Source organism: Castor canadensis, chromosome 16 (assembly GCF_047511655.1).
Source record: "Castor canadensis chromosome 16, mCasCan1.hap1v2, whole genome shotgun sequence".
Lineage (NCBI taxonomy): Eukaryota > Metazoa > Chordata > Mammalia > Rodentia > Castoridae > Castor > Castor canadensis.
The window spans coordinates 64,473,519-64,496,818 of NC_133401.1; the positions used below are offsets into that span (position 1 = coordinate 64,473,519).

A 23,300-nucleotide genomic window follows, 5' to 3' on the forward strand; every position below is an offset into this window, starting at 1 on the left:
CTGTAGCAAGACTTTATATTTGGATTTAAGTTTCAAGAACAGCTTGATAGACTGAGGATGTAGTTCAGTGGTAGAGTATGTGCTTAGCATTCACAAGGCCTTGGGTTCAATCCCGAGCCCTGCAAAAAGTAAACAAAACTAAGTTGATAATCCTTACCAAAATTATTTTTTTTCTTCACTGGCCAATAATCATTTGCTATTTTCAGTAGTAAGTACTGTGCTGTTACATTAATGTTTCTCCTAAATGAAAAAACCAGCCTCCAACATCAGAAAAACCTGAGAACCTTGTTAAAGATTTAGATTCCTATGGGGCAATGTATGTAATGTACAATATAAATCTAATTGGAATTGTCACTATGTCTCCTCCCTGTATAATGAATATTTCCTAATAAAAATTTATATATATAAAATATTTAGATTCCTGCCCCCCAAGGGGTACAAGGCCTAGGGTTTGATCCCCAGCACTGAAAAACAAAATGAACCAAAAAACCCACCACCATCAACAAAATGGAACTGGACACTGGAGTTCTTCAAAGACCAGGTCAGCATTTTATTTTTTTATTCCTGACACTCAAATTCATAAGGAGTGAAAAGATAATAAAACATAATCAAAATAATATACAACACAATTCAAAAACATTTAACCATCTATTATAGCTGGTCTCTGTAAATACACAAAGGTAAACAGAAACATCTTCATATAAATTATGCTTAATAATCTGTATACACTATAAAACAATTAAAATCCACACTAAGATCCTAGTGCAAGCAGAGGTGTGTGAAAGTGCAAACAAGGCCAGTGATGAACAACTTATCACCAACATCCTGTGCCAAACACTTTACTCATTTTAAAAGGAACCTGACACATTCACCCTCAGTGCCCCTGCCACACTAGGGCAACCTACTCAATTCAGGTTAGGAGCAGCACCTGGGGAATACAGTAACCCAGACGAAGATGGCCATTCTGAAATGAATCTTTACACCTGATAATGAAAACAATTCTCAAAAAACCGGCAAAAAACAATAGCCGGTCATTCCTTTTACCCCAAAATATTAAAAACTAAATTGTATGCTGAAGAATCCAGGCACTCCAGTGTAGCTTTTCTGAAAATAACTGCATGAAACCACTTTTCCCATCTCTGTTCTAAAACCGCTTTGGGAGAGGGACACACCTGAAACAAAGTGTGCTCTGGATAACTTTGCTTACTTTCTTTTGATCACTTTGAGTTCCACTTTAAAGTGTGGTCAAAGTCCTGAACAATCAGTGCCACTGACTACATTAGCTACCTAATGTTCTAAACTAGCAGGAGGAGAGTTAGTTGATTCAGAACTGCATTTTCAGTAGTCTCCATAGATTCCCTTCATATTTGGGGAAACTTTGAAATCCAGGTGTGCAGTGGGGATGTGTGAGGGGGATGGTTACAGGGCTTAGGAGTAGAAACAATTTTAACAAAACCCCAATCACTTCCCACAGAGCCACAGTCACATATTCCAAGGGCTTGTTCTTTTTTTTGTGTGTGTGGTTAAAAAGCATTAACTTGAACTAGTTTTGATAATTTAGTACTTAATTGAAACATACTGTTTTTTGAACTCATTTACAGCAAACCTGTTTTTATAAGTTACCTTTCATTCCCTATTAATTTTTTTATTAAGGACTTCATATTTGCTAATCTCTACTTTTTGCTCTTTTGAAGCATCACCAAAGTTTTACATATATCTACAATGACCCCAACAATACATTCTCAACAAAATAAACTGAATTTCAAGGGAATATAAATTATTCCTTTTTCTTTGAGACAAGCTCTCACTGTTACCCATGTTGGCCTCAAATGAACTTTGGATCCTTCTGCCTCCACCTTCTGAGTGCTGCGATTACAGCGTGCACCACCTGAACATAGCTATTCTTAGTGTACTCTGGTCAGATTTTACTTGGCAATATTTAGCTCTTGTGAACCTCATGCAAATGCTTATTAAGTCACATCCCAAATACAGTTTCAGAAAATGTAAAATTTTACCCTGAAATGATAGTAGAAGTACAGTGTTTTCACTGATAGAATTTATGGGGGCTTTTTTTGGGATGTGTGTGTGTATGCTGGGATTAACCCAGAGCCTCACCCACTCTAGGTAAGTGCTTTACCAGTAAGCTATAGTATATCAGTTGTGATTGGCTTTGGATGTGGTTAATGAAATCCTTTTCCAGAAGGCAAGAAACACTATAACACAGCTATGACCCATTTTAATGATTTACAAGTAGCTTATGTGCTGGAAAGCACTATAGAGAAGTGGAGTCACTTGAAAACTACAGAGAAGAAAAGATGTTCTTTTACCACAGTAAACTTTTATACAGAGGCAGGCACACAAAACTAAAGCTTAGATCTGTGCAGGCAATATCTGAATTCATTCATCTTTGGCATTCATACAAAGGTACTCACTCAACTAAGCCAACAATGAAGAGTATTTTTTTCATATACTTTAGGAAATGTCTGTTCTCCAGCTTAAAGATGTTAAATCTCTGATCTAAAAATGCACTGAGAGGGCTGGAGGTGTGGCTCAAGCAGGTAAAGCACCTGCCTAGCGAGTGCAAAGCCCTGAGTTCAAATCCCAGCACTGCAAAAAAAAAAAAAAAACAAACTTAAAAATTCACTGAGATAAACTGAAATCTATAACTAGTTAGAATCCAAAAATGTAATTAACAGCAGTCATTTGAAATAGATGTATGAAATAAGACTCTCTTTAAAAATATAAAAGTGGACTTAGACCTTTGTATTTTTAAGAATTTCGGATTTCGTATTTTAGAACACCTTTTGCACAGTGTTTGACTTGTGTGGAATCTAGCCTTAACTTGTATACAACAGTGTTAATTAACTACACTTTAATATTTTACAGTGCAGGGCACGAATAACCTATGTTCTCACATTTACCTAGGAAACACGCCACAGGGCACACATTCATGCCCTAGTGGAGTGTCTGTCTTTCACATGAACTTCTCATAATTTGCTTCTCTTGATGGGGAGCTGTGGCCCAGTGCATGTGTACTCTGGAGAGTTCTCAGACCTGGATCTTAAGGCCTGTGACTGGGAACTCTCCCCCAGGTGCCAGGGAGGCAAGCTAGTTGCTGCTAAGCACAGCTTCATTTCCAGAGGCTCATCTACCTTTTAGCAGTGGTCCACAAAATAACTTTGTTTCTTTGATTCCAGTGTTAGAACTAGAAAGAAGATACTGGAGCAAGGTATTTTATACCAGGAAGTCTTTTTCTCCTTCTAGAGAACCCAGCAATTTATGACACAACTAATTACAGTATTAGCATGGATCTCTAGGAAACACTGGAAAGAAGGGATGCCCCTGAAGACATGGAAGATAAGATACTTACAATCAAGAGGAAGTTACTTTTACTAAGGTTTAGCTCTGTGAATACTTTATCTAACAGATAAACCAACAGGTGCTAATGTCATGTTCTACTTTCCCTCACTGCTGCTGATGTTTCTAGGTAGGGAAGAAGCCCCTTTTATTTTCATTTACAAAGAAGGGAAGCAGCCAAATTACTAAAACCAAATGTTAAGAAATTACCTTGTCAGCTTAGCTTAGTAAGCCTTCCAGTCATTTCTAAGTCTGATCTGCTTCATAGGTTATGTTACTGATGACAGAAAGGATGACATTATCTCTGACTTGACTTGGACAATGACTAGAGAAAATACTGATTTTGATATTAAAATTATTATTATTTGCAGTTCTGGGGATCGAACCTAGGGCCTTGTGCATCCTAAGTAAACATTTAACCACAGAGCTACATCCCCAGACCTTTACAATTATTCTTGATGGAATTGGAACAACCTCTTCTCAGTGGACTTGGCTTATAACCAGTAGAGAAATCTTAACTTTGAGAGTCTTTAAAAATACATTTTGGCACTAACCTTTCATTTTTATTTTATTTATGATGGACTCAGACATTAAAAAAAAAAAAAAAGAACTCAACTTCTTAGGACATTATAATACTTAAAAAAAAAAAGCAACCTAAAATTTTGTTAGAAAGTGTAGCAGTTTGGCTTGTAGACACTTATCACACAGTGAGCATTCTATCTGAAAACAAGTCTTAGCTGAGGATGAGGCTGAAATGGTAGAGCACCTGCTAGCAAGTGCAAGGCCCTGACTTCAAATCCCAGTACCACCAACAAAAATAAAAATAAAAACAAAAATCTCTGTGCTATAAAGTAAGAGTTAGCTGAGAAAAAAATGAGAAACAAGCATTTTTTTCCCTACCAGGAAATAAGACAAAGAATGCAAAAGAGCCATAAGACAGGAGCAAAATCCCCACAGAACAAGCTGCTACTTTTTCCTTAGATGTCATGCAGTCTCACTGAAGAGTCTCATTGAAGACACTGCACAAGATGCAGCCTGTCGCTTGCCGAGGGAGGTATCACTGTATACAGAAAGCCTGGGGAGTGCCTCTGGATGTGGAGAGACTGGTGCATGACACTACTTTTGGTGAAGATTATTTTTGGTGAAGAAGATTACCAACAGATTACCAACTGAAACCAGTAACACTGGAGCACCTCGGCAGCAGAGAACTGGGACAGGACTAAGGACCTACTGAACATTCAGCCTGTGTACTGTGGATGAATTTCTACAGAAGGCTGAGCCCACTGTGCCTAGCACAGCATCTCTAGCATTGGTAACAGTAGCATCACTGATAAAAAACACGATTCAGAAAGAAATGTGGTATCAGGTACAGCGACTACCACTACCGCATTACAAATGTAAAAGCCTCTAGGAGCTTAAACATTATTCTAAATATTCTGAAGGAATCTCCTTTCCTAATAACCCTCTCATACATACGATATTAAATACTCAAATTTCCAGAGTATACTATCTAGATAAGACACATTCAAATGAAACATTTGCCCAAAAAGGATGCCAAACATTAGTTTGTTTTATTGCATGACGTTTGCATAAGAAAGGGTATTATTAAAAACTGTAAGGCATCATGCAATCATTGATAAGCTAATTATTAACTGTACACTTAAGATATGTGGACATATAATCTAAAATTTAAAAACTAGTTCCAAAAAAGTACATAAAAAATTTAACATGATGAGCTTTTAAATATGGTTTATATTTGTAGTTTCACATTGTTAAAAAGTGCTTCAAATATACTGTTGGAAAGTTGCTCTTTACAAATGGTGCTGGGGGTAATGTCAGATTATAAACTATAAAAACTACTTTTATGGAATTAGAAAGCTAACATTGTGATATTCAAACTTACTTGAATCAGTTTTCAATTTTCATTCAAATTAAGTTGATGCAATATTAATAATCTAAAAAACATCTATTTTAAAACCAACAAAAGTCTATTGAATTCAAGTTATGCATGTAGGGTGATCAAATCTCTCAGGAGGTCTACATGTTGAGATCTGGAACTGGTGCAGATTGGTGCTAATCGATGTACTGTGCCATCCAGCGGAAGCCTTCTCCATAACCTTGTCTTTTGAGCACACTGCACATGAAAACTTCTAAAGGCCGGGCATTCAGTTCTTTCAGTGATACACTGCCCTGGAAGACAAGGGAGATATTATATTGGAGTTTTATGAAATAAAAGTTCCACTCCCCAACAGATTGTAGGGTCTACTTTAGAACAAAGAGTGACTATGATAAAGCCATGCCTGCTTGTTGTTCAACTCCCCTAAACATATAAGAAGCTCCTTCTCTCATCCACCACTGGGACAGGATAGCTATTCAGTGAGCATGTGAGGTACACAAGAACAAAACTAATCTGACTTGGAAAAAAAACTATTTGGTACATAGTGGTGCAAACTTGTAATCCCAACAATCAGGAACCTGAGGCTGGAAGATCTTAAGTTCCATGTTAGCCTGGGCTACCTAGTGAGAGAGACCCTGTCTCAAAAATCCAAAAAGAGAAAAATCCAAACTGCATTCACTGATATTAAAGACAAATACTCTGAGTAGGTTTATGACCAAACAAGGTACTTGGTAAAATTAATGTGGAGCTGACTTATTAAAAAGAAGACAAAGGGCCAGTTTTCTTATGATGTTTACATAGGAAAAATATTACTGAACACTGTAAGGTATTGTGCAATCATTGATAATCTAATTAACTATATCCTGTACACATGACTGTACACTTTTGCATAAGAAAAAGTATTATTACTGCCACCAAAAAAAATGCAAGTGTTCATTGGTAGAGGACTTATGTAGCATGTGCAAGGCACTGAGTTTAATCCCTAGCACCACCAAAAAAAAAAAAAAAAAACCAGAACAAAGCCTATCTTATTTAACATAAGAGTCGCTTCTTGTATGCTGCAGTCTTTTCTACCCTGTAAGAATATATATAAATCAAGGAAATTTTGTTTGTAAACTATGAAGTTCTTCCATTATTTTGGGACTGGGGTTTGAACTCAGGGCTTCACTTGAGCCTTAATTCCAGTCCATTTTGGAGGTGGGTTCTTGCAAACTTTTTTTTGCCTGGGCTGGCCTCGAACCAATGCTCCTGATACTAGCCTCCCAAGTAGCTAGGATTATAGGTGTGAGCCACAAATGCCTGCCTGGCTATCTGGGGTTTTTCAATACTAAAGAATCCAGTATAAATGAACACAAAAATAATGTGTTTTAAGGGCTGGGGGTATAGCTCAGTGGTAGAGCATAGGTTCAATTCCCAGCACCACCACCACCACCACCACTACTTACTACTACTATCATCTTGCTGGGTGTGACAACACACACCTGTAATCCTAGAACTCCAGAGACTACAAAGCATGAGGGTCTGAAGTTTGAGCCAGACTGGGTTACATAGTGAGACTGTCTCAAAAAGACCCAAATGTATAAATGGCAATTTTCTTTAAGGAAAAAACTAGGAGTTGGGGATTTAGATCAGTGGAAGAGCTAAATACTCTGAGTACTACCTACTGTCTACTGAGTAGGTAGACAAATACCTACTCAGAGTATTTGTCTTTAATATCAGTGAATGTTGTTTGGATTTTTCTCTTTCTGGATTTTTGAAACAGGGTCTCACTATGTAGCTCAGGTTGGCATAGAACTTAAGATCTTCCAGCCTCAGGTTCCTGACTATTGGGATTACAAGTTTGCACCACGATACATACTTGCCTGGCAAGTGCAAGATCCAGCTCTGAAAAAAACAAATAAAAATAAAAATATTGAGCTATTGCAGTTGGACAATAGTAATTTAAGAATACATTTATAAGCCTGAAGCTCTGAGCTCAAACCTCAGTACCACCAAAAAAAAAAAAAAAAAGACATTTATATTGAGGAATTCAATATTCACACTTGTCAAAAATTTTTTAAATTATTATTATTTGTTTTTACCTTTCCTGTTGTCTGACCATATAAACCAAATATCTCTCGTAACCTCTCTTCACTGATGGCTTCAGGTCTGTCAATCTTGTTCCCAAAAATCAGTATAGGCACATTAGCAATGGTTTCATCTGTCATTAGTGACTGAAAAAAGACCAAATAATACAAAAGACAAGGTGACTTGAAACCATCTAAAGAGCTTATTTTGACAAGACACCAAAACTGTTAAGGACTCAGTCTCTAACATATCATGATGCTGACTTGCTTAGCAAACTTTTCTTACAACTTAAAGAGAGCACAATGAAACCATAAGCTCAACTCTTCTGTCTCCCTAGACGCTTTCTGGAAATGCTCACTCTGCTTGCTATGTAAATCACTGTACTAGAGTGGCTGGATCCAATACCTTGGAGGTGGACAGAATGGATTTTATTTTTGGTTTTGCTATTTCCGAGTTGTGAGCTTGGGCAACTCAGACAGAATAGAGAACAGTAGCACCTACCTTCTGGAGTTGACCTGAGAATTAAGTGAAGTGATACTGTACTTATATAATGCCTAGTACAAAGTAGAAATCAGAAACTTGCTGACCCTGTTCCATGACACACAGGTCCTATTTGGAACCTGTTTCCATATGAACAAGTATTTGTTTGCTTGCTCTGGGCAGAGACATGGTTGGATCAACCTTCAGTCAAGTCACAGACCTACTTACTCTGTGGCCCCAGATCTAGATCTGCCCTACCTGCTGCTCCTGAGCCCCTTTATGAAGCATCTGACCTTCTAGAGGGGAGGAGAGGTAGCTAAACATGTACCTGCTCACTTCTGGAAGTGGTGACAAAGATGGCATGTTTTACAATTTCCAGCTTCTGACCAACTCCTGAAGAAATGGCACCCTAGATGACCAGGCACTCAAGATCAACACACTCCAGGAATGTAGCAGATATGAAATATACCAGAAGGGCACACTCAGTGGAGTGTATCCTAGAGTCTCCAGGAGAATGTCCATGATAATACTTCCTCAAAAGCTACAATTACTCCTAGTTACTCCGTCTGCATTCTAAGTAGAGTAATCACTACTTAAAAAAAAGCAATCACTGAGCTGAACAAATTGCCAGCCATTTCATCAGAGATTATAGAAAAGCTGTCCTCCAATACCTTTATTTCCAACCTATTTCTTCAGGCTAACCAGAGTGATTTTACTATATTTAACTCTAATTATTCAACTTACATCAAGTTCTTCTTTTGATTCTAACAGTCTTTCATGGTCTGCACAATCCACCAGAAACACAATGCCATTGATAGCAGGAAGGTAGTTTTTCCATACTCTTCGGGCTAGCAAAAACAATCAGAAGTTAGGATTTACTAGCAGATGGTTTGATCAAAGAGTTCAAAATTCACCCCTTAGCTGCTGCCATTTCACTAGATACTCAAGTTGATCTTTTACCTAGTGGTGCCAAAATCTTTTCAGAATACCCCAAAATAAATTTCATACTTTTCTTTGTGTGCAAGTCAAATACTTTACTATCCCCCAATTTTCCCACCAAGATACAGAATTAATTATTTTCTACCATTAGACAATGTGTACATTAAATTCACTAGAGGACCAACTACTACATAAATCTAAAATATAAACAGTAAAAATTTTATATGTATGTATATATAAATATATTATATATGTATGTATATTTATATACATATACATATTCATTCATATATGTTTTATATATATAAAAACACATACACATAAAATACACAGTATAAATTTTTGACATTGCCAGTTTATCAGGTTTTTGCCAGTAATAAATTTGAAGTCAGTGACAGTGGAAGAGTATTAGTACAGGGTATAGGCTTGGTAAGCTAAAATAATAAAAGTAAACTTTACCCTCAAAATAGAAAACATATTCTAATATTAATAATTAATTGAAGACTAATTTTTCCCGTGATAGTTTTTTTTTCTTTTCTTTGTGGAACTGGGGTTTTAACTGAGGGCCCTCTACCACTTGAGCCACACCTCCAGCCCCATGATAGTCCTTTTGTTAAAGGAGGAAACAGTTTTTAGAGGATCCCATGGGAAATCAATTTCTTCTCTGACTTGAGTTTAATGACTTATCCTGAAAACAATATAGAAATGAAAGTTCAGACAAACCCCATTAGATTCTAATCCTCTCAAATCTTCATATTCCAGAAATTAATTTATGCATATGTCAATTATAATATATCTCAAATGTGCTTTCACTAGCCACTTAAAATCTTTTCAACTATATGTAATACAAGAATTTTCTTTAAATTTTTTTTTTTTTTTGTGGTGATGAGGATCAAAGCCAGGGCTTCCCACATGATAGGCAAGTGCTCTACCACTGAGTTAACGCCCCCCCCCCCCCCCCCCCCCCGCCTCATCCGGGCCCAGTCCTTTAGAATGCTCACCAACTCTGTAATATTCATTAGTTATGACTTACTATGTGCTAGGCACGCCCAAGTATTTTTGGGGATATAAAAAAGTGAAGAGAGGCTGGCTCGAGTGGTACAGTGCTTGCCTAGCAAGTATGAGGTCCTGAGTTCAAACCCCAGTATTGCAAAAAAAAAAAAAAAAAAAAAAAAAAAAATTAATTTTAGATTTTAGTGCCAGAAAGTTCAGTACAGGGCAATATTTCCAAGCTTGTGGCAGACATGTACACAAATGTACCAAGTGCTGTCAGTATAGCTGCAAGCACTTGAAGCTGGGAGTGACTTCCCAGGGAAGAGAGGATATACACGGGTACTGAGGGATTACTCTGTAGATGGGGATGGTAGGAGCAAAAGCACAGAGGTGAGAGAACACTAGGTTTGTTTGTTTTGTTTTTTGTGGTTCTGGGATTTGAATTCAGGGCCGCATGATTGCTGGTTAGGCGCTCCACCACTGGAACCACCCACCTGCCCTGAGAACACTAGGTTTGATGTGGTGGTGACAGAGAGAACAGAAAGAGGAGTATCTGAGAGAGAAGATCAGAAAAGCAAAACGGGCCTACATCACAGAGATCCTTAATGCAAGGTTGGTGAAACTGGCCTTTATACTGTAAGTAATGAAGTTTTGTTTGGAAATGGTAACATGTTCATAATATGATTGACAAAGGCTGACAGGTAGACTAAAGCAGAGAGAGTGAAAGTTACATTTTACTTGCACAGTTTACCACCATAAGCAATTCAGACTGAAGTTGATCAGGAGTAGCATGCAAATCACCCTTTGCTTTTTTTTTCTAGTACTAAGGTTTGAAGTCAGGGCTCTGCACTTGGTAGAGCCCTGCCTCCAGCCCGTCCTTTACTTTTAAAGCACTTATCTGGTGGTAGTAATCCCTAAACTTTTAAGTCTAGTCTAACTTTGCTTGAATAGAATGAGATTTCACCACTGAAACACAATGGCCACATTTTTATTCAATTAAAGCAAAGACATCACAGGAGCAGTAGAACCTTACCTTGAACATGTCCGCCCAGATCAAAAGTTGTAAAAGTCATGCCAGCAATAGTCAGTTCTTCTGAAGCTAAATAAAAAGACAAAATATTTTTACAATATAAAAATCAGAAATCCTCAGCACTTGGGAGGTAGAGGGAGGGGGGATTGTGAGTTCAAGGCCAGCCTGGGGTATATTGTGAGACGCTGCCTCAAAAAACCCAAAGCCAAACGCAAAACAAAAAAATCAGAAATCCATTCAGGGCATACATTACAACTTAATGTTTGATTACTTTAATTGCAAGTAGGGTCAAATCAAATATTTAGGAACTACTAAGGAAGTATTTTGTTGAGTTGGGCATGGAGGTACATGCTTATAATCCCAGTAGCCAGGAGCAGAGGCAACAGGATTATAAATTAAGGCCAGCAAAACTTTGTTGTAATTAGATACACTCCAACTCAAATAATATTACAAGTAACTGTAATATTCAAATCTGATATTCACTATCTAACACAAATTTTTCCTTCTCTATTCTTGCTGCTGAAAATATTAACCTACTCAATTATTTACTATGAATTCAAATTTGTCATGTAATTAATATCATAGTAATTTGTCATGTAATTCTTCTTAAATGTTACAGGTGAAATAATTTTCCCTTATGGCTATCTTGAGACAGTCTTTCTCCCCCTGGGTGCTGGGGAATTGAACCCAGGGCCTCTATGTGTTCTACCACTGAACTGCACCCCCCTTTTCTGCTTTGTCCTTCCCTTCTGGGACTTCAACTATAGACTGCTTGATACTGTCCCACAGCCAGTGAGGCTATTTATTTTTCTCTTAGACGTTTTTTTCTCTATGCTTTATTTTGTTCCTATAGAACTGACTTAAGTTCACTGGTCTTTCCTTCTGCAGTACTGACACTATCTAATTTGCTGTTAATCCTAGTCAATGAAATTTTCATTCTGGGTACTATAATTTTCATTTTTAGAAGTTCTTCCTGATTCTATTTTCTTTTTTTTTTTGGTGGTACTGGGGTTTGAACTCAGGGCCTCATGCTTGCTAGGCAGGTACTCTTACCACTTAAGCCATTCCACCAGCCCTTTTTTTTTTCTTTTAATTGTGAGAAATCATTGATTCTTTTTAATGAAATGAAAAGCTAGTAATAATCATCTTACACAGTCATTTCTACTGGGGTTTGAACTCAGGGTCTTGTGCTTGATAGGCAGGTACTCTACCACTTGAGCCACACCTCCAGCTCTTCTTTTTTTTTTTTTTTCTTTTATTATTCATATGTGCATACAAGGCTTGGTTCATTTCTCACCCCTACCCCCACCCCCTCCCTTACCACCCACTCTGCCCCCTCCCTCTCCCCCCCAACCCCCTTGATACCCAGCAGAAACTATTTTGCCCTTATTTCTAATTTTGTTATAGAGTATAAGCAATAATAGGAAGGAACAAGGGTTTTTGCTGGTTGAGATAAGGATAGCTATACAGGGAGTTGACTCACATTGATTTCCTGTGCGTGTGTGTTACCTTCTAGGTTAATTCTTTTTGATCTAACCTTTTCTCTAGTTCCTGGTCCCCTTTTCCTATTGGCCTCAGTTGCTTTTAAGGTATCTGCTTTAGTTTCTCTGCATTAAGGGCAACAAATGCTAGCTAGTTTTTTAGGTGTCTTACCTATCCTCACCCCTCCCTGTGTGCTCTTGCTTTTATCATATGCTCAAAGTCCAATCCCATTGTTGTGTTTGCCATTGATCTAATGTCCACATATGAGGGAGAACATACGATTTTTGGTCTTTTACAGCCCCTTTTTTGTGATGGGTTTTTTTGAGATAGGGTCTTGTGAACTATTTGCTAGGATTACAGGTATGAGCCACAGGCATCCGGCCTGATTCTGTTTTCTATCTTCCATTTTTCTCCTCATTAAGTACATGCCTTCCTTTAACGCCTTGGGTATAAAACAGCTTTCTCAGTGTCCTTATCAGCTAGTTCCACCATCTCTGTCACTTTTGGGTCTGTTTTTTGATTACCAGTCATACTTTCCTGCTTCTTTGCAAGTCTAGTAATTTTACATTGTATGCTGGATTTTGTTGTATTCCGTTGGACTTTTTCCTAGAAGACAGATTAAGTTACTTGCAGATTCAGTTTCTAAGTTTTGTCAGGATAAACCTTTACTTTGGGGCTACTTTGGCCCCATTACTAAGGTATGATCCTTTTGGAGTCTCTATTGAAGGCTCTATGCATCCAATCAGGTCCTTCCATTCTGGCTGGTGGGAATTTGAACATTGCCAGTCTCATTTCAACTCTAGTAATAATTTGTCTAACAGCTCCCTATATAATTGCTCTTCAGGCTCCTCGTGGAGTTTTACCTTATGCATGCACAGATAGGTATTTAGCAATGCAAATTCCTGGAGTGATTTTTCTCAAGCTCCCCCTTCTCTAGTACTCTGCCCAGCAAATTCTAGTCCCCTTGGCATCCTCAATTTCTGGTTTCTGTCTCTTCAATTCAGCAAGACTATTAATGGGTATGTCTGGGCTTTCTCCCCTTGTACCATGATCTGAAAATTATTTCCTAGCATAAAACTAGAATAAAGAAGAGTTTTGATTTCCTTCTCTCAGGAAATCAAACTATCACCCGTATTTGGAAATAGTTACATATATGTATTTATTTATATATATTTATATCGATCTATCTTATGTCTCATCAACCATCTTTTTTGTCTAGCTATCTAATTGTTTCTGGTGGGAGGGTAATTCCATACTCTGCTACTCTTCCCTTATTTTCTTCTTCTTTTTTTTTTTTGCAGCACTGGGATTTGAACTCAGGGCCTCACGCTTGCTAGGCAGGCACTCTTACTGCTTGAGCCACTCTGCCACCTCCTCCCTTATTTTCAAAAGCAGAAGCTCCCCACAATTACAATTACTCTGGGCACAGTAGTTTATCTTGATAAAAAATTCTAAGCTAGGCATGGTGGTGCACACCTGTAATTCCAGCATGTAGGAGGCTGAGATGGACGATGGTGAATTCAAAGCCAGCCTGAGCTACGTAGTGAGACCTTATCTCAAAAAACAAAAACAAAAACAAAAAAAACCCTCTGTATGTAGGGTATCAAGTGAATTAATTATTCCTTATAATCTGTGTTTAAAGTCACCATTCATAAGGAAAAAGTAATACTTGGATATGATTGGCAAACCACTTCTATGGTTTAGATTAACTTGTTTTTAAACTTTGATTTATAATATTTTCAGTAGTCCAAAGTAAGGTCATAAACATTTATAAATTAGGCTTCTTTTTCTAGTAACTTTTCCATGTTAACATTAACTTTACTTTCAGAAACAGTACCCTTTATATAACCTTATATTTAGGATGGTATGTTATTAATTGATTAGCAGTTTTTCAGGTCATCCTTTCTGAAAGAAATTTTTAAAACTTTCTGTAAGTGTATCTATGCCTCCTTTCTGGATTCTTTTTTTTTTTTTGGTGGGACTGGAGTTTGAACTCAGGGCTTCACAATTGCCAAGCAAGGGCTCTACTGCTTCCAATCCATTTTGCTCTGGTTATTTTGGAGATGGAGTCTTGTGAACTGTTTGCTTGGGCTGGCCTGGAATCACGATCTTCCCGATCTCAGCTTCCCAAATCATTTTTTTTTTTTTTTTCAGGGCAGAGAAAGATTTATTACATGGCCCAGACATACTGTGGGAAGAGGCACAGTAAGCACTCAGCCCATCTTCAGCCATCTTCCTCTGAATGTATGCATGCACTCATTCATTTATTTTGCAAAGATGGGGCTTGAATCCATGGCCTCATGCATGCTAGACAAGCACTCTACCTGTGAGTTATATCCCCAGCTCCTCTATGGTATTTATATTGGATATTGTCAAGATTGTCAGGAATTAAAAAAAAAACTGATTATATAGCCTAGCCACTAAATTTATGATTAAAATAGTACAGTTTTAAAATTTGAAAGAAATTCAGGTTGTGTAAAGAAGGTAATCATGATAATTTACCAACCATCTCATAATCTCTGAGATAATAACTTTTAATTCTAGCCAAGGAAGGGAATACTAACTGATAAAAAAGTATGAATGTTATTTCAAGATCTAAATATATCCCCTAGGAGCCAGATCACTTATAATTTATCATACAATTTTGGGAACAGGTTAAAAAAAACAACTCATAATTTTATCCATTAAAAGAAAAAAAAAATCCAAGACAAAACCCTTTTGGTTAGTGCCTCTGATACAGCAGCACCTTACTCAAGCATCTGTCCATGGGGGACATACTTACTAGGATGTAATGTTGGGACATGCTGTCCAAGTCTGTCATCTTTTAGCATGTGCAGCAATGTTGTTTTCCCTGCATTATCCAATCCAAGAAATACCAATTTACCAGTTTTCTTATATAATCCTGCAGAGTAAGAGACATGATTGGTCAAAGTGATACCAGGCACATGACTTTAAATTTGTCCTGAATAAGCTTAGATTCCTAAACTTATTTTCAGGTTTTTTTGTTTTTTTTTTTTTTAAAGGGCTGAACTAGGGATTGCTAGGCAAGTACACTACTACCTAAGTCCTTTTTCCATTGGTTATTTTTGAGATAGGGTCTTGCTTTATGCCCAGGCCAGTCTGAACTTCAATCCTCCTATCCTCCTATTTGTGCTTTCCCACATAGCTGGGATGACAGGCACACGGCAAGCCACTGGTTGAAATAGAATCTTGCAAACTTTTTGCCTGGGCTGGCCTCAAACTGTGATCCTCCAGAGTAGCTCGGATTTACAGGCTGGAGCCACTGTGGCCAGTTTATTTTCAGTTTTAAAATTTCTACTTAAAAATCCATTCATGAGCCAAGGCTGGTGGTTTGTGCCTATAATCCCAACACTTGGGAGCAGAAGCAGGAAGTCAGTGATTCTGAGGTCAGCCTAAACTACATACAGTGAGTTCCAGGCCAGCCTGGGCTACCCAGCAAGATCCTTCTCAAAAAACAAAAAGGAAAACAAGCTGGGTGCCGGTGCTCATGCCTGTAATCCTAGCTACTGAAGAGGTAGAGATCAGGACACTCGCAGTTTGAAATCAGTCCGGGCAAATAGTTCTTGAGACCTTGTCTCAAAAAACCCTATCACAAAAAATTGGGCTGGTGGAATGGCTCCAGGTGAAGACCCTGAGTTCTAGCCCCAATACCCGCCCCCCCACCACACCAAAAAAAAAAACCAACAACAAAAAACATTCATGATTTGGGACTTCAAATAATTAAGAAATGGGTTGGTGAAATGGCTCAAGTGGTAGACTGTCTACCTAGCAAGTGTGAAGCCCTTAGTTCAAACTCCAGTACTGCAAACTAAACTTGGTCCCAGTCAATAGGGTATTTGTGTTACTTAACTACTTAACCATGACCATTTAGAGGTAAATATATTCTCTATTAGGAAAATGTTCACAAAATACTTGACATCATGTATTTATGAAGATAGGCTGAAGGAAAAATGAAATGAAGTATTTCATGGATGAAAATAAACTAAGCATTTTTTTTTTTTTTTTTGGTGGGACTAGGGTTTGAACTCAGGGCTTCACACTTTCAAAGCAGGTGCTCTACTGCTTGAGCTATACTTCCAGCCCAAAACTAAACATTTTTAAAAAATGAATTTGTTACACATTGTTTAAATTTTCTGGGGGGGGCAGGTGGCCCAAAAAATATATACACATGTAAGTAAATGTAAAAATTATAAAATAAAAAAATCATTCCAATATATTAACAGTATATATAAAATGGAAAATTAATATGCAAAAATTCTTAAAAATAACTTAATTAAAATAATTTCTTTAAAAATATTTTAAGACAGAGTCATACCATCTAGACCAGGTTGAGTTGTAACCTCGAGTGCTGTGTCACCTTGACTAGCTAAATTAAGCCTCCCCTTTTGTTTTGCAGTATGGGGATTGAATCCAGGGCCTTGAACTGGGTGACCACTTGAGCTATGTAACCCCCCAACCCTTTTTTGGGGGTTTTGTTTGTTTGTTTTGGTGGTAATGGATTTTGAAGTCAGGGCTTCAGCCCTTGTTTTGTTCTTGAGATAGGGTCTCACAATGTTTCTGCTCCATCTCCCAAGTAACTGGTATTACAGGTATGGTCTACCACACTTTACCTTAAAGGTAGCATCTTTTTTTGTTTTTTCAATAATGAGCTTTTGAACTGAGGGTCTTGCTTTACTTCCCCAGTAGCCAGGATGATAGGCCTGCACCCCAACACCTAGCTTTTTTTTTTTTTTTTTTTTATTACTGGGGTTTGAACTTAGGGCACTTGCTAGGCAGCGCTCTACTGCTTGAACCACTCTGCCAACACTTTTTTTTTGCATATTTTTGAGATAGGCTTTCACAAACCATTTGCCCAGGCTAGCTTTGAACTGTGATCCTCCTGAGTAGCTGGGATTACAGACATGACCCACCAGTACCTGGGTTCACACAGTTTTTTACTGGTTGAGATAGGGTCTCATGAACTTTTTCCCCAGGCTGTCCTAAAACTTGACCCTTCTGATCTCTACCTCCCAAGTAGGAGTTAGGATTATAGGCATGAGCCAAAGTGCCTAGCTAAAGTAAGCACTTTTTTTTTTTTTTCCAGTACTGAGGCTTGAACTCAGAGGCTCACACTTACTAGGCAGATGCTCTACCACCTGAGCCATGCCTCAACCTTAAAGCAAGCACCTTTGACGATAAAACAGCAGTGGGTTTTGTAAGTCCAAAAGTTAAGTAGTTCACTGTTAAGTTTAACCTTAATTAATTCAATAAATGAATTAAAAATAAGTTTAAACTATCACAGGAATGTATAAAACTAAGCAATAACAACAAAACCAAGCCCATAATTTTAGAAATGCCAACCAGGCACTATTTATTTATAAGTAGAAAAAAGACAACACTGACCAATTTATAGGAGACTGGTATTTACCTGCTAAATTTGACATTGACTATAAGAACCACACACATGCTGAGCATTTGCTCTATCACTGAGCTACACCCTCAACCTTGAACTTTATTATTTTATTTTTATCTTTTTGTCAGTACTGGGGTTTGAACTCAGGGCCTCACACTCGCTAGGCAGGTGCTTTCCCACTTGAGCACTCTGTCAGCCCTTTTTTGTGTGAGTATTTTTGAGTTAGGGTCTTGAAAACTATTTGACTAGGCTAGCTTTGAACCTCAATTCTCCTGAGTAGCTAGGATTACAGGCATGAGCCCCCAGTGCCTGGCTTGAAGTTTATTTTTTAACGTGTGTAGGTGTTTAATCCCACTGAATTAAAACAGAGAATTTGTCTTCATTCATAGTACCAGTTCGAAAAATATTTACTCAGTTAATAAGTGAACTTTTGGGTTGGGCATGATAGCACACCCTGAAATCCTAGCACTGAGACAAAGGCAGGAGGATGTTGAATTCAAGGCTAGCTTGGGTTATACAGTGAATTCAGAGCTACCATGGGCTACATAGGAAGACCCTATCTCAAAAAAACAAATTAGGACTGGGGATGTGGAACAAAAGGTAGAGCTCCTGCCTAGAAAGCAGGAGGCCCTATGTTCAAACCCCAGTAAACTGCGCACACGCGCACACACACACACTCAAACACATATCCCAAAACAAAACAAAACACACCAAATGAATAAACTTTCAAGGATATTAACCAATTACAGTTTTAGGCCATCTGTTTTCTAACAAATTCATTCCAAAGTAACACCTAGTTCTTGAGACTAGTTTGGAGATTCTAGCAGAGGAATGTAGCTACTTGCATATCCTTGACCCAAAAAACAGTCTGCTTTATAGAGGAAGGTTATTTTCTCCACCAAGTGTGTAGCTTCAGGAGGGTTATACATGGAGCAATGAGACAGGAAACGGACACCTACCTAACTAGCCAGATAAGTTGAATCAACCCTGGCAAATGATGGGGTAACAGATGTCATAGCCAGATTACTTCACATCAAACACCTAGTTCTTTATTATTATTATTTTTGGTGGGACTGGGGTTTGAACTCGGAGCTTCAAGCTTGCAAAGCAGGCTCAAGCCATACCTCCCCTATCTAGTTCTTTACTGGCACTTGAGTCTGTCTGAAGTCCTAATCTTTTAATCACCAATTAACACCTCTGTTTTTTTTTTGTTCTGACTTTGTTTTCTTGAAACAGGACCCCTTTAAGTAGCCTAGGCTGGCCTTGAAATGATCCATTTGCCTTAGGCTCCCAAGTGCTGGGATTATAGGCATGCACTAGCACACACAGGTTGTATCTTAATTTTTAAACAGTAAACGTGAACTGGATAAAATCCTAAAAGTGGAGGCCAGGGGCACGGCTCAAGTTGTAGAATGCCTTCCTAGCATGAGATCCCACTTCTGAAAAAAAAAAAAAAAAAAAAAAAGAAAAAAAATTCTGAAGGAGATACTGAGAGCACTTAAACTTTACTTTTTAAAAAAAGACTATGGATTAGCCAGGCATGGTGACACATGCCCTGGAGAAATGAAGTAGGAGCATCTTAAATTCCAGGCCACCCTGGATTATGTAGGAAGACCCTGTCTCAGGAAGAAAAGAGGAAGGAAGGAAGATTGTAGATTGGGGCTGGGAAGTAACTCAGTGGTAGAGCACTTATCTAGCATGCATGAGGTCCTGGGTTCAATCCCAGATATTATGGGGTAGACTAAATCCTTATCACAAAAAAACAAACAAAAACCCCAAAGCTTTGGTTTGGCTCCATTTCTCTATATTGCCTCTTAATGTCTGGCTTCTTGATCTTTTTGTTCCTTATTGTGATATAACCCATTTTGTTGAAAAACAATGAAATTCAGCTTAGTTTCATTTTTCTGTAAACTGAGGTACAACAGATCCTGATTTACTACAACCCATAATCCCAATCCTTATTGGCTTAAGCCCCTTATCTCTGATTCAATTGTTGCAAAATATTTCAGTCTGATGAAAATATTTCAAGGCCTTGAATTCAAACCCCAGTACTGCCAAAAAAATTTTTAAGAATTCTCTTGTTAGTAAAATAGAGCTGATCTGTAGTAGAGTGGCAGTATAAAATGGAATGAGGAATTTATTTAAGAAAAGGCACATATATAGGCTTGGGGCATGGCTCAAGTAGTAGAGCACTTGCCTACCAAGTACAAAGGCCCTGAATTCAAACTCCAGTTCCACAAAAAAAGAAAGAAAAATGAGAGTGAGTACAACTAAGAAATAAAAATACTGTGACACAATTTAATTTTATTTTTTATCCTTTTTCGTTGTTTTGAGACTGGGGTTTGAACTTGGGGCTTTGCGTTGCAAAGCAAACGTTCTACTGCATGAGCTATACCTACAGTTCATTTTGCTCTGGTTATTTTAGAGATGAGGTCTTGTGAACTATTTGTTCAGGCTGGTCTCAAACTATGATCCTTTCTATCTCAGTCTCCTAACTAGATAGGATTACAGGCATGAGCCACCCGCACCCAGCTATTTTTATCCTTTTAAAGTATAATAACCAAACAAAATTTATTTCTTTGATTAAGATTAGGTTCATGGAGGAAAAAGCAGTTACATAGGAAATACACTTCTCTAAGTTCCATTTTAGCTGGTCTGAAACCATGCTGACCACTTTATAATTACATGAAATGCTTCTTTTTCTGCCAATTCACAAGACTAATGTTTATATGAGACTAAACTTAGGCAAAATCTGAAAATCAGGAAACCAGAAATACTTTTTTTATTTTTTTTATTTTTTTTATTTTTTGTGGTACTGGGGATTGAACTCAGGGCCTCATGCATGCAAGGCAAACACTAAACCACTAAGCTATATCCCCAGCCCCCAGAAATACTTTTAAACATTTGCAACTTATTCCAATAAAGCTGTATGTATCCTAACAAAAAAGTTAATTTAAAATGTGCTTCACTGAAAAATGTGGCAAGTCAAGGGTTTCAAGAAAATAATGAAAAGCTAAGGTAAAAATAGAATCTACAAAGAAAGGAAAGTCAATAGTCAGAATCTGGGTAAATCAATCTCATTTAGCAGATTATAAACTCCCATTTATGATGCTCAAGTCACTTCATGGAACATACATTTTTATTAAAAAACAGAAACAAAAACAAAAAAAAACCATTGATGGCCAGGCATGGTGGCTCACATCTATATCCTAGCTATTCAGGAGGCTGAGATCATGGGGCTCATGTCTCAAAGCCAGCCCAGGCAAAAAGTTAGTGAGACCACCCCCCAATCTCAAAAACAAGCTATATACATCTGTAATCCTAGCTACTGGAAAGCATAGGTAGGAGGATCATGGTCTGAAGCCAGCCTCATGTGAAAACACAAGACCCTATCCAAAAAATAAGTAAAGCAAAAGGTCTGTAGCAATGGCTCAAGTGGTAGAGCACCTGCCTAGGAAGCATGAAGCCATGAGTTCAAGCTCCAGAACTGGAAAAAAAAAATCACATTCCTGTGAGGATTAAATAATATAAACAATTTAAACCATGTAGATAAATTGGTTAATAAATGGTATACATTTCTGTTAAGAATATTAATAATATTCTTAAGAGATAGGAACTATTATTTACATTTTATAGATAAGGAAACTCAGGGTAAGGTGGAAAAAATAAGTTGCTGAAGATTATATAATTGAATCTGATTGCATGGTTTCAAGATTTCAAAGCTCACTTTCTTAACTACTGGCTTATATATAAAGGCTTCTACAAAACAAGCACATTTATATAAATAGTATTTTATGGGATAACTGTAGATAATGAAGGGCCAACATTACCTAAAAACTGTAGCACACTGCTGAAACCACTGTAAATCCAATCAAATATGAAGGACATATCCAAATCTTACAGTCTGAAAAAAAAAGAGTTTTGGGTTTAATAGTCAACATTAAATAACAACACATATTAAACACTAATAGTGTTAAATGCTAACACTGAGTAAATAATCCTACAACATCCTTGTAGAGTTAAACACTGTTATCCAGGCTGTTCCAACCTGATCTATACTGATGCATAAAAGTAAAATACCATTCAACTGTCAAGTAGAGACCATATTACGCTCTTACAAGTAGCAAAATGAAAAGGCCTCACCACAGCCAAGACTAGGAAAAATGTAGTGAAAGAAGCACAGATGGTGGCAGTCTAAACTAGTACAAATTGTTTTTTTAAGGGGAGAAGAAACTATTTTTAAAATAATTTTCCTTTTTAAAATTTTCAAGTATATGCTTCATTAGTGTGTATTAATTGTACTAAACTGGTGCACATCTTTTCAAAACCATTGTGATATGGAGTACTCAGGAGGCTGAGGCATAAAGAGCTCCAGGTCAAAGCCAGTCTGAGCTACATAGTGAGACTCTGTGCTGGGAAAAAAAAAAAAAAAAAGATATGTGACACAAGTATTACTTTTAAAAAGTTGGGGGGCTGGAGATGTTGCTCAATGGTAAAGAACTTGCCTAGCACCTTTTAAGGCCCTGGGTTTAATCCTTGATTTAAAAAAAGAAAGAAAAGAAAAAAAGGAAAGGGAAAGAAAGGGGAGGGTAGGATAGGGAAGGGAAGGGAAGGGAAGGGAAGGAGGCAAGGAGAGAAAGAAGGAGGGAAGGAAGGATGAATGGGAAGAGTGAAGGAAGGAAGGGAGGAAGGAAAAAATTGGAAATGACCTATATTCAATAACAAGTTAAATAAATTTTAGTAGATATGGCTCATGGGATAATTACAAATTCTTGTTGTAGGTGTTGGGAGAGAAAGAATGAAGGGGGAGCAAAAGAAAGAGGAGAAGCAAGGTTATGATAATGTTTCTGCCCCCCCCCCCCGCCTTTTAAACAGGAATTTGTTTCAGATAGTAAATTTCTGGGTTTGTTACCTTTCTTTTGCTTTTTTTGTTTTTGTTTTTTATAGATAAGGTGGTGCTACATAGCCCAGGCTGGCCTAGAACTCTCTATATAGCTCAGGCTGGCTTGAACTCATGATCCTCCTGCCTTAGCCTCCCTAGTGCTGGGATAACAGATGTACACCACCATGCCCAGTTTCTTTCTGCATTTTTAAAATTTTAACTATATGAATAAATGTTAGAAACTCTTTTAAATCACAATAGAAAATACAGAATGTAGTTAAATTCAGTATTTAACATGTATCTTGATAAACTAATATGGGTAGTATGGAAAATAAGAAAGACAATCCTCCTGAGAGAAAAAAGATCACATATATAAAAATATACCTTCAGGTCAACAAAGTTCATTTTCTAGATATGAACAAAAGAACCCAGGCCTGGAACTTGGACCATGTCCAAAAAGTATGACAGGCTGTGTGTGTGTGCGCTATCATTGACATTCTTTAGACAAAGTCTGACACATACCCTGCCTTCTTTAACCACCTCAAGTGGACTGTCAAATATGATTCAGATAGGCCACCCTTAGAACTGTAGAAGGTAAGGTGCCAAGAGAGGTTTCACCTTCAGTGAGTGAGTGAAGAGAGCAAGACTGCCTCCAGTTTCAGTTTGTGTCAGGCCTAGCAGTTATTTTCTAGCAGATTCTTTGGGTTCTGGCAAAGCCTCTCTCCTCTCTCTTTACCTTTGCTTGAATTTAGCATGAGCA

The 23,300-nt window shown here is 37.6% G+C and overlaps 1 protein-coding gene across 5 annotated transcripts in view; it reads right to left on the minus strand.

Moving 5' to 3' along the window:
* Window positions 1-526: 526 nt before the first annotated feature.
* The window catches only part of Sar1b (secretion associated Ras related GTPase 1B), a 43,518-nt gene continuing 20,744 nt past the window's right edge, over window positions 527-23,300 (minus strand). For 3 of the 5 annotated variants that reach the window (XM_074057315.1, XM_020168472.2, XM_074057316.1), the window contains exons 2-7: window positions 21,489-21,562; window positions 15,028-15,147; window positions 10,767-10,832; window positions 8,546-8,649; window positions 7,336-7,467; window positions 527-5,547 (exon numbers count right to left, since the gene is read on the minus strand). In XM_074057315.1, the coding sequence (XP_073913416.1) occupies window positions 5,431-5,547; window positions 7,336-7,467; window positions 8,546-8,649; window positions 10,767-10,832; window positions 15,028-15,147; window positions 21,489-21,546 (597 nt within the window). In that variant the 5' untranslated portion in view covers window positions 21,547-21,562 and the 3' untranslated portion in view covers window positions 527-5,430. The remainder of the gene's footprint in view (window positions 5,548-7,335; window positions 7,468-8,545; window positions 8,650-10,766; window positions 10,833-15,027; window positions 15,148-21,488; window positions 21,563-23,300) is intronic. The other 2 variants (XM_074057317.1, XM_074057318.1) reach the window with 2 other exon arrangements.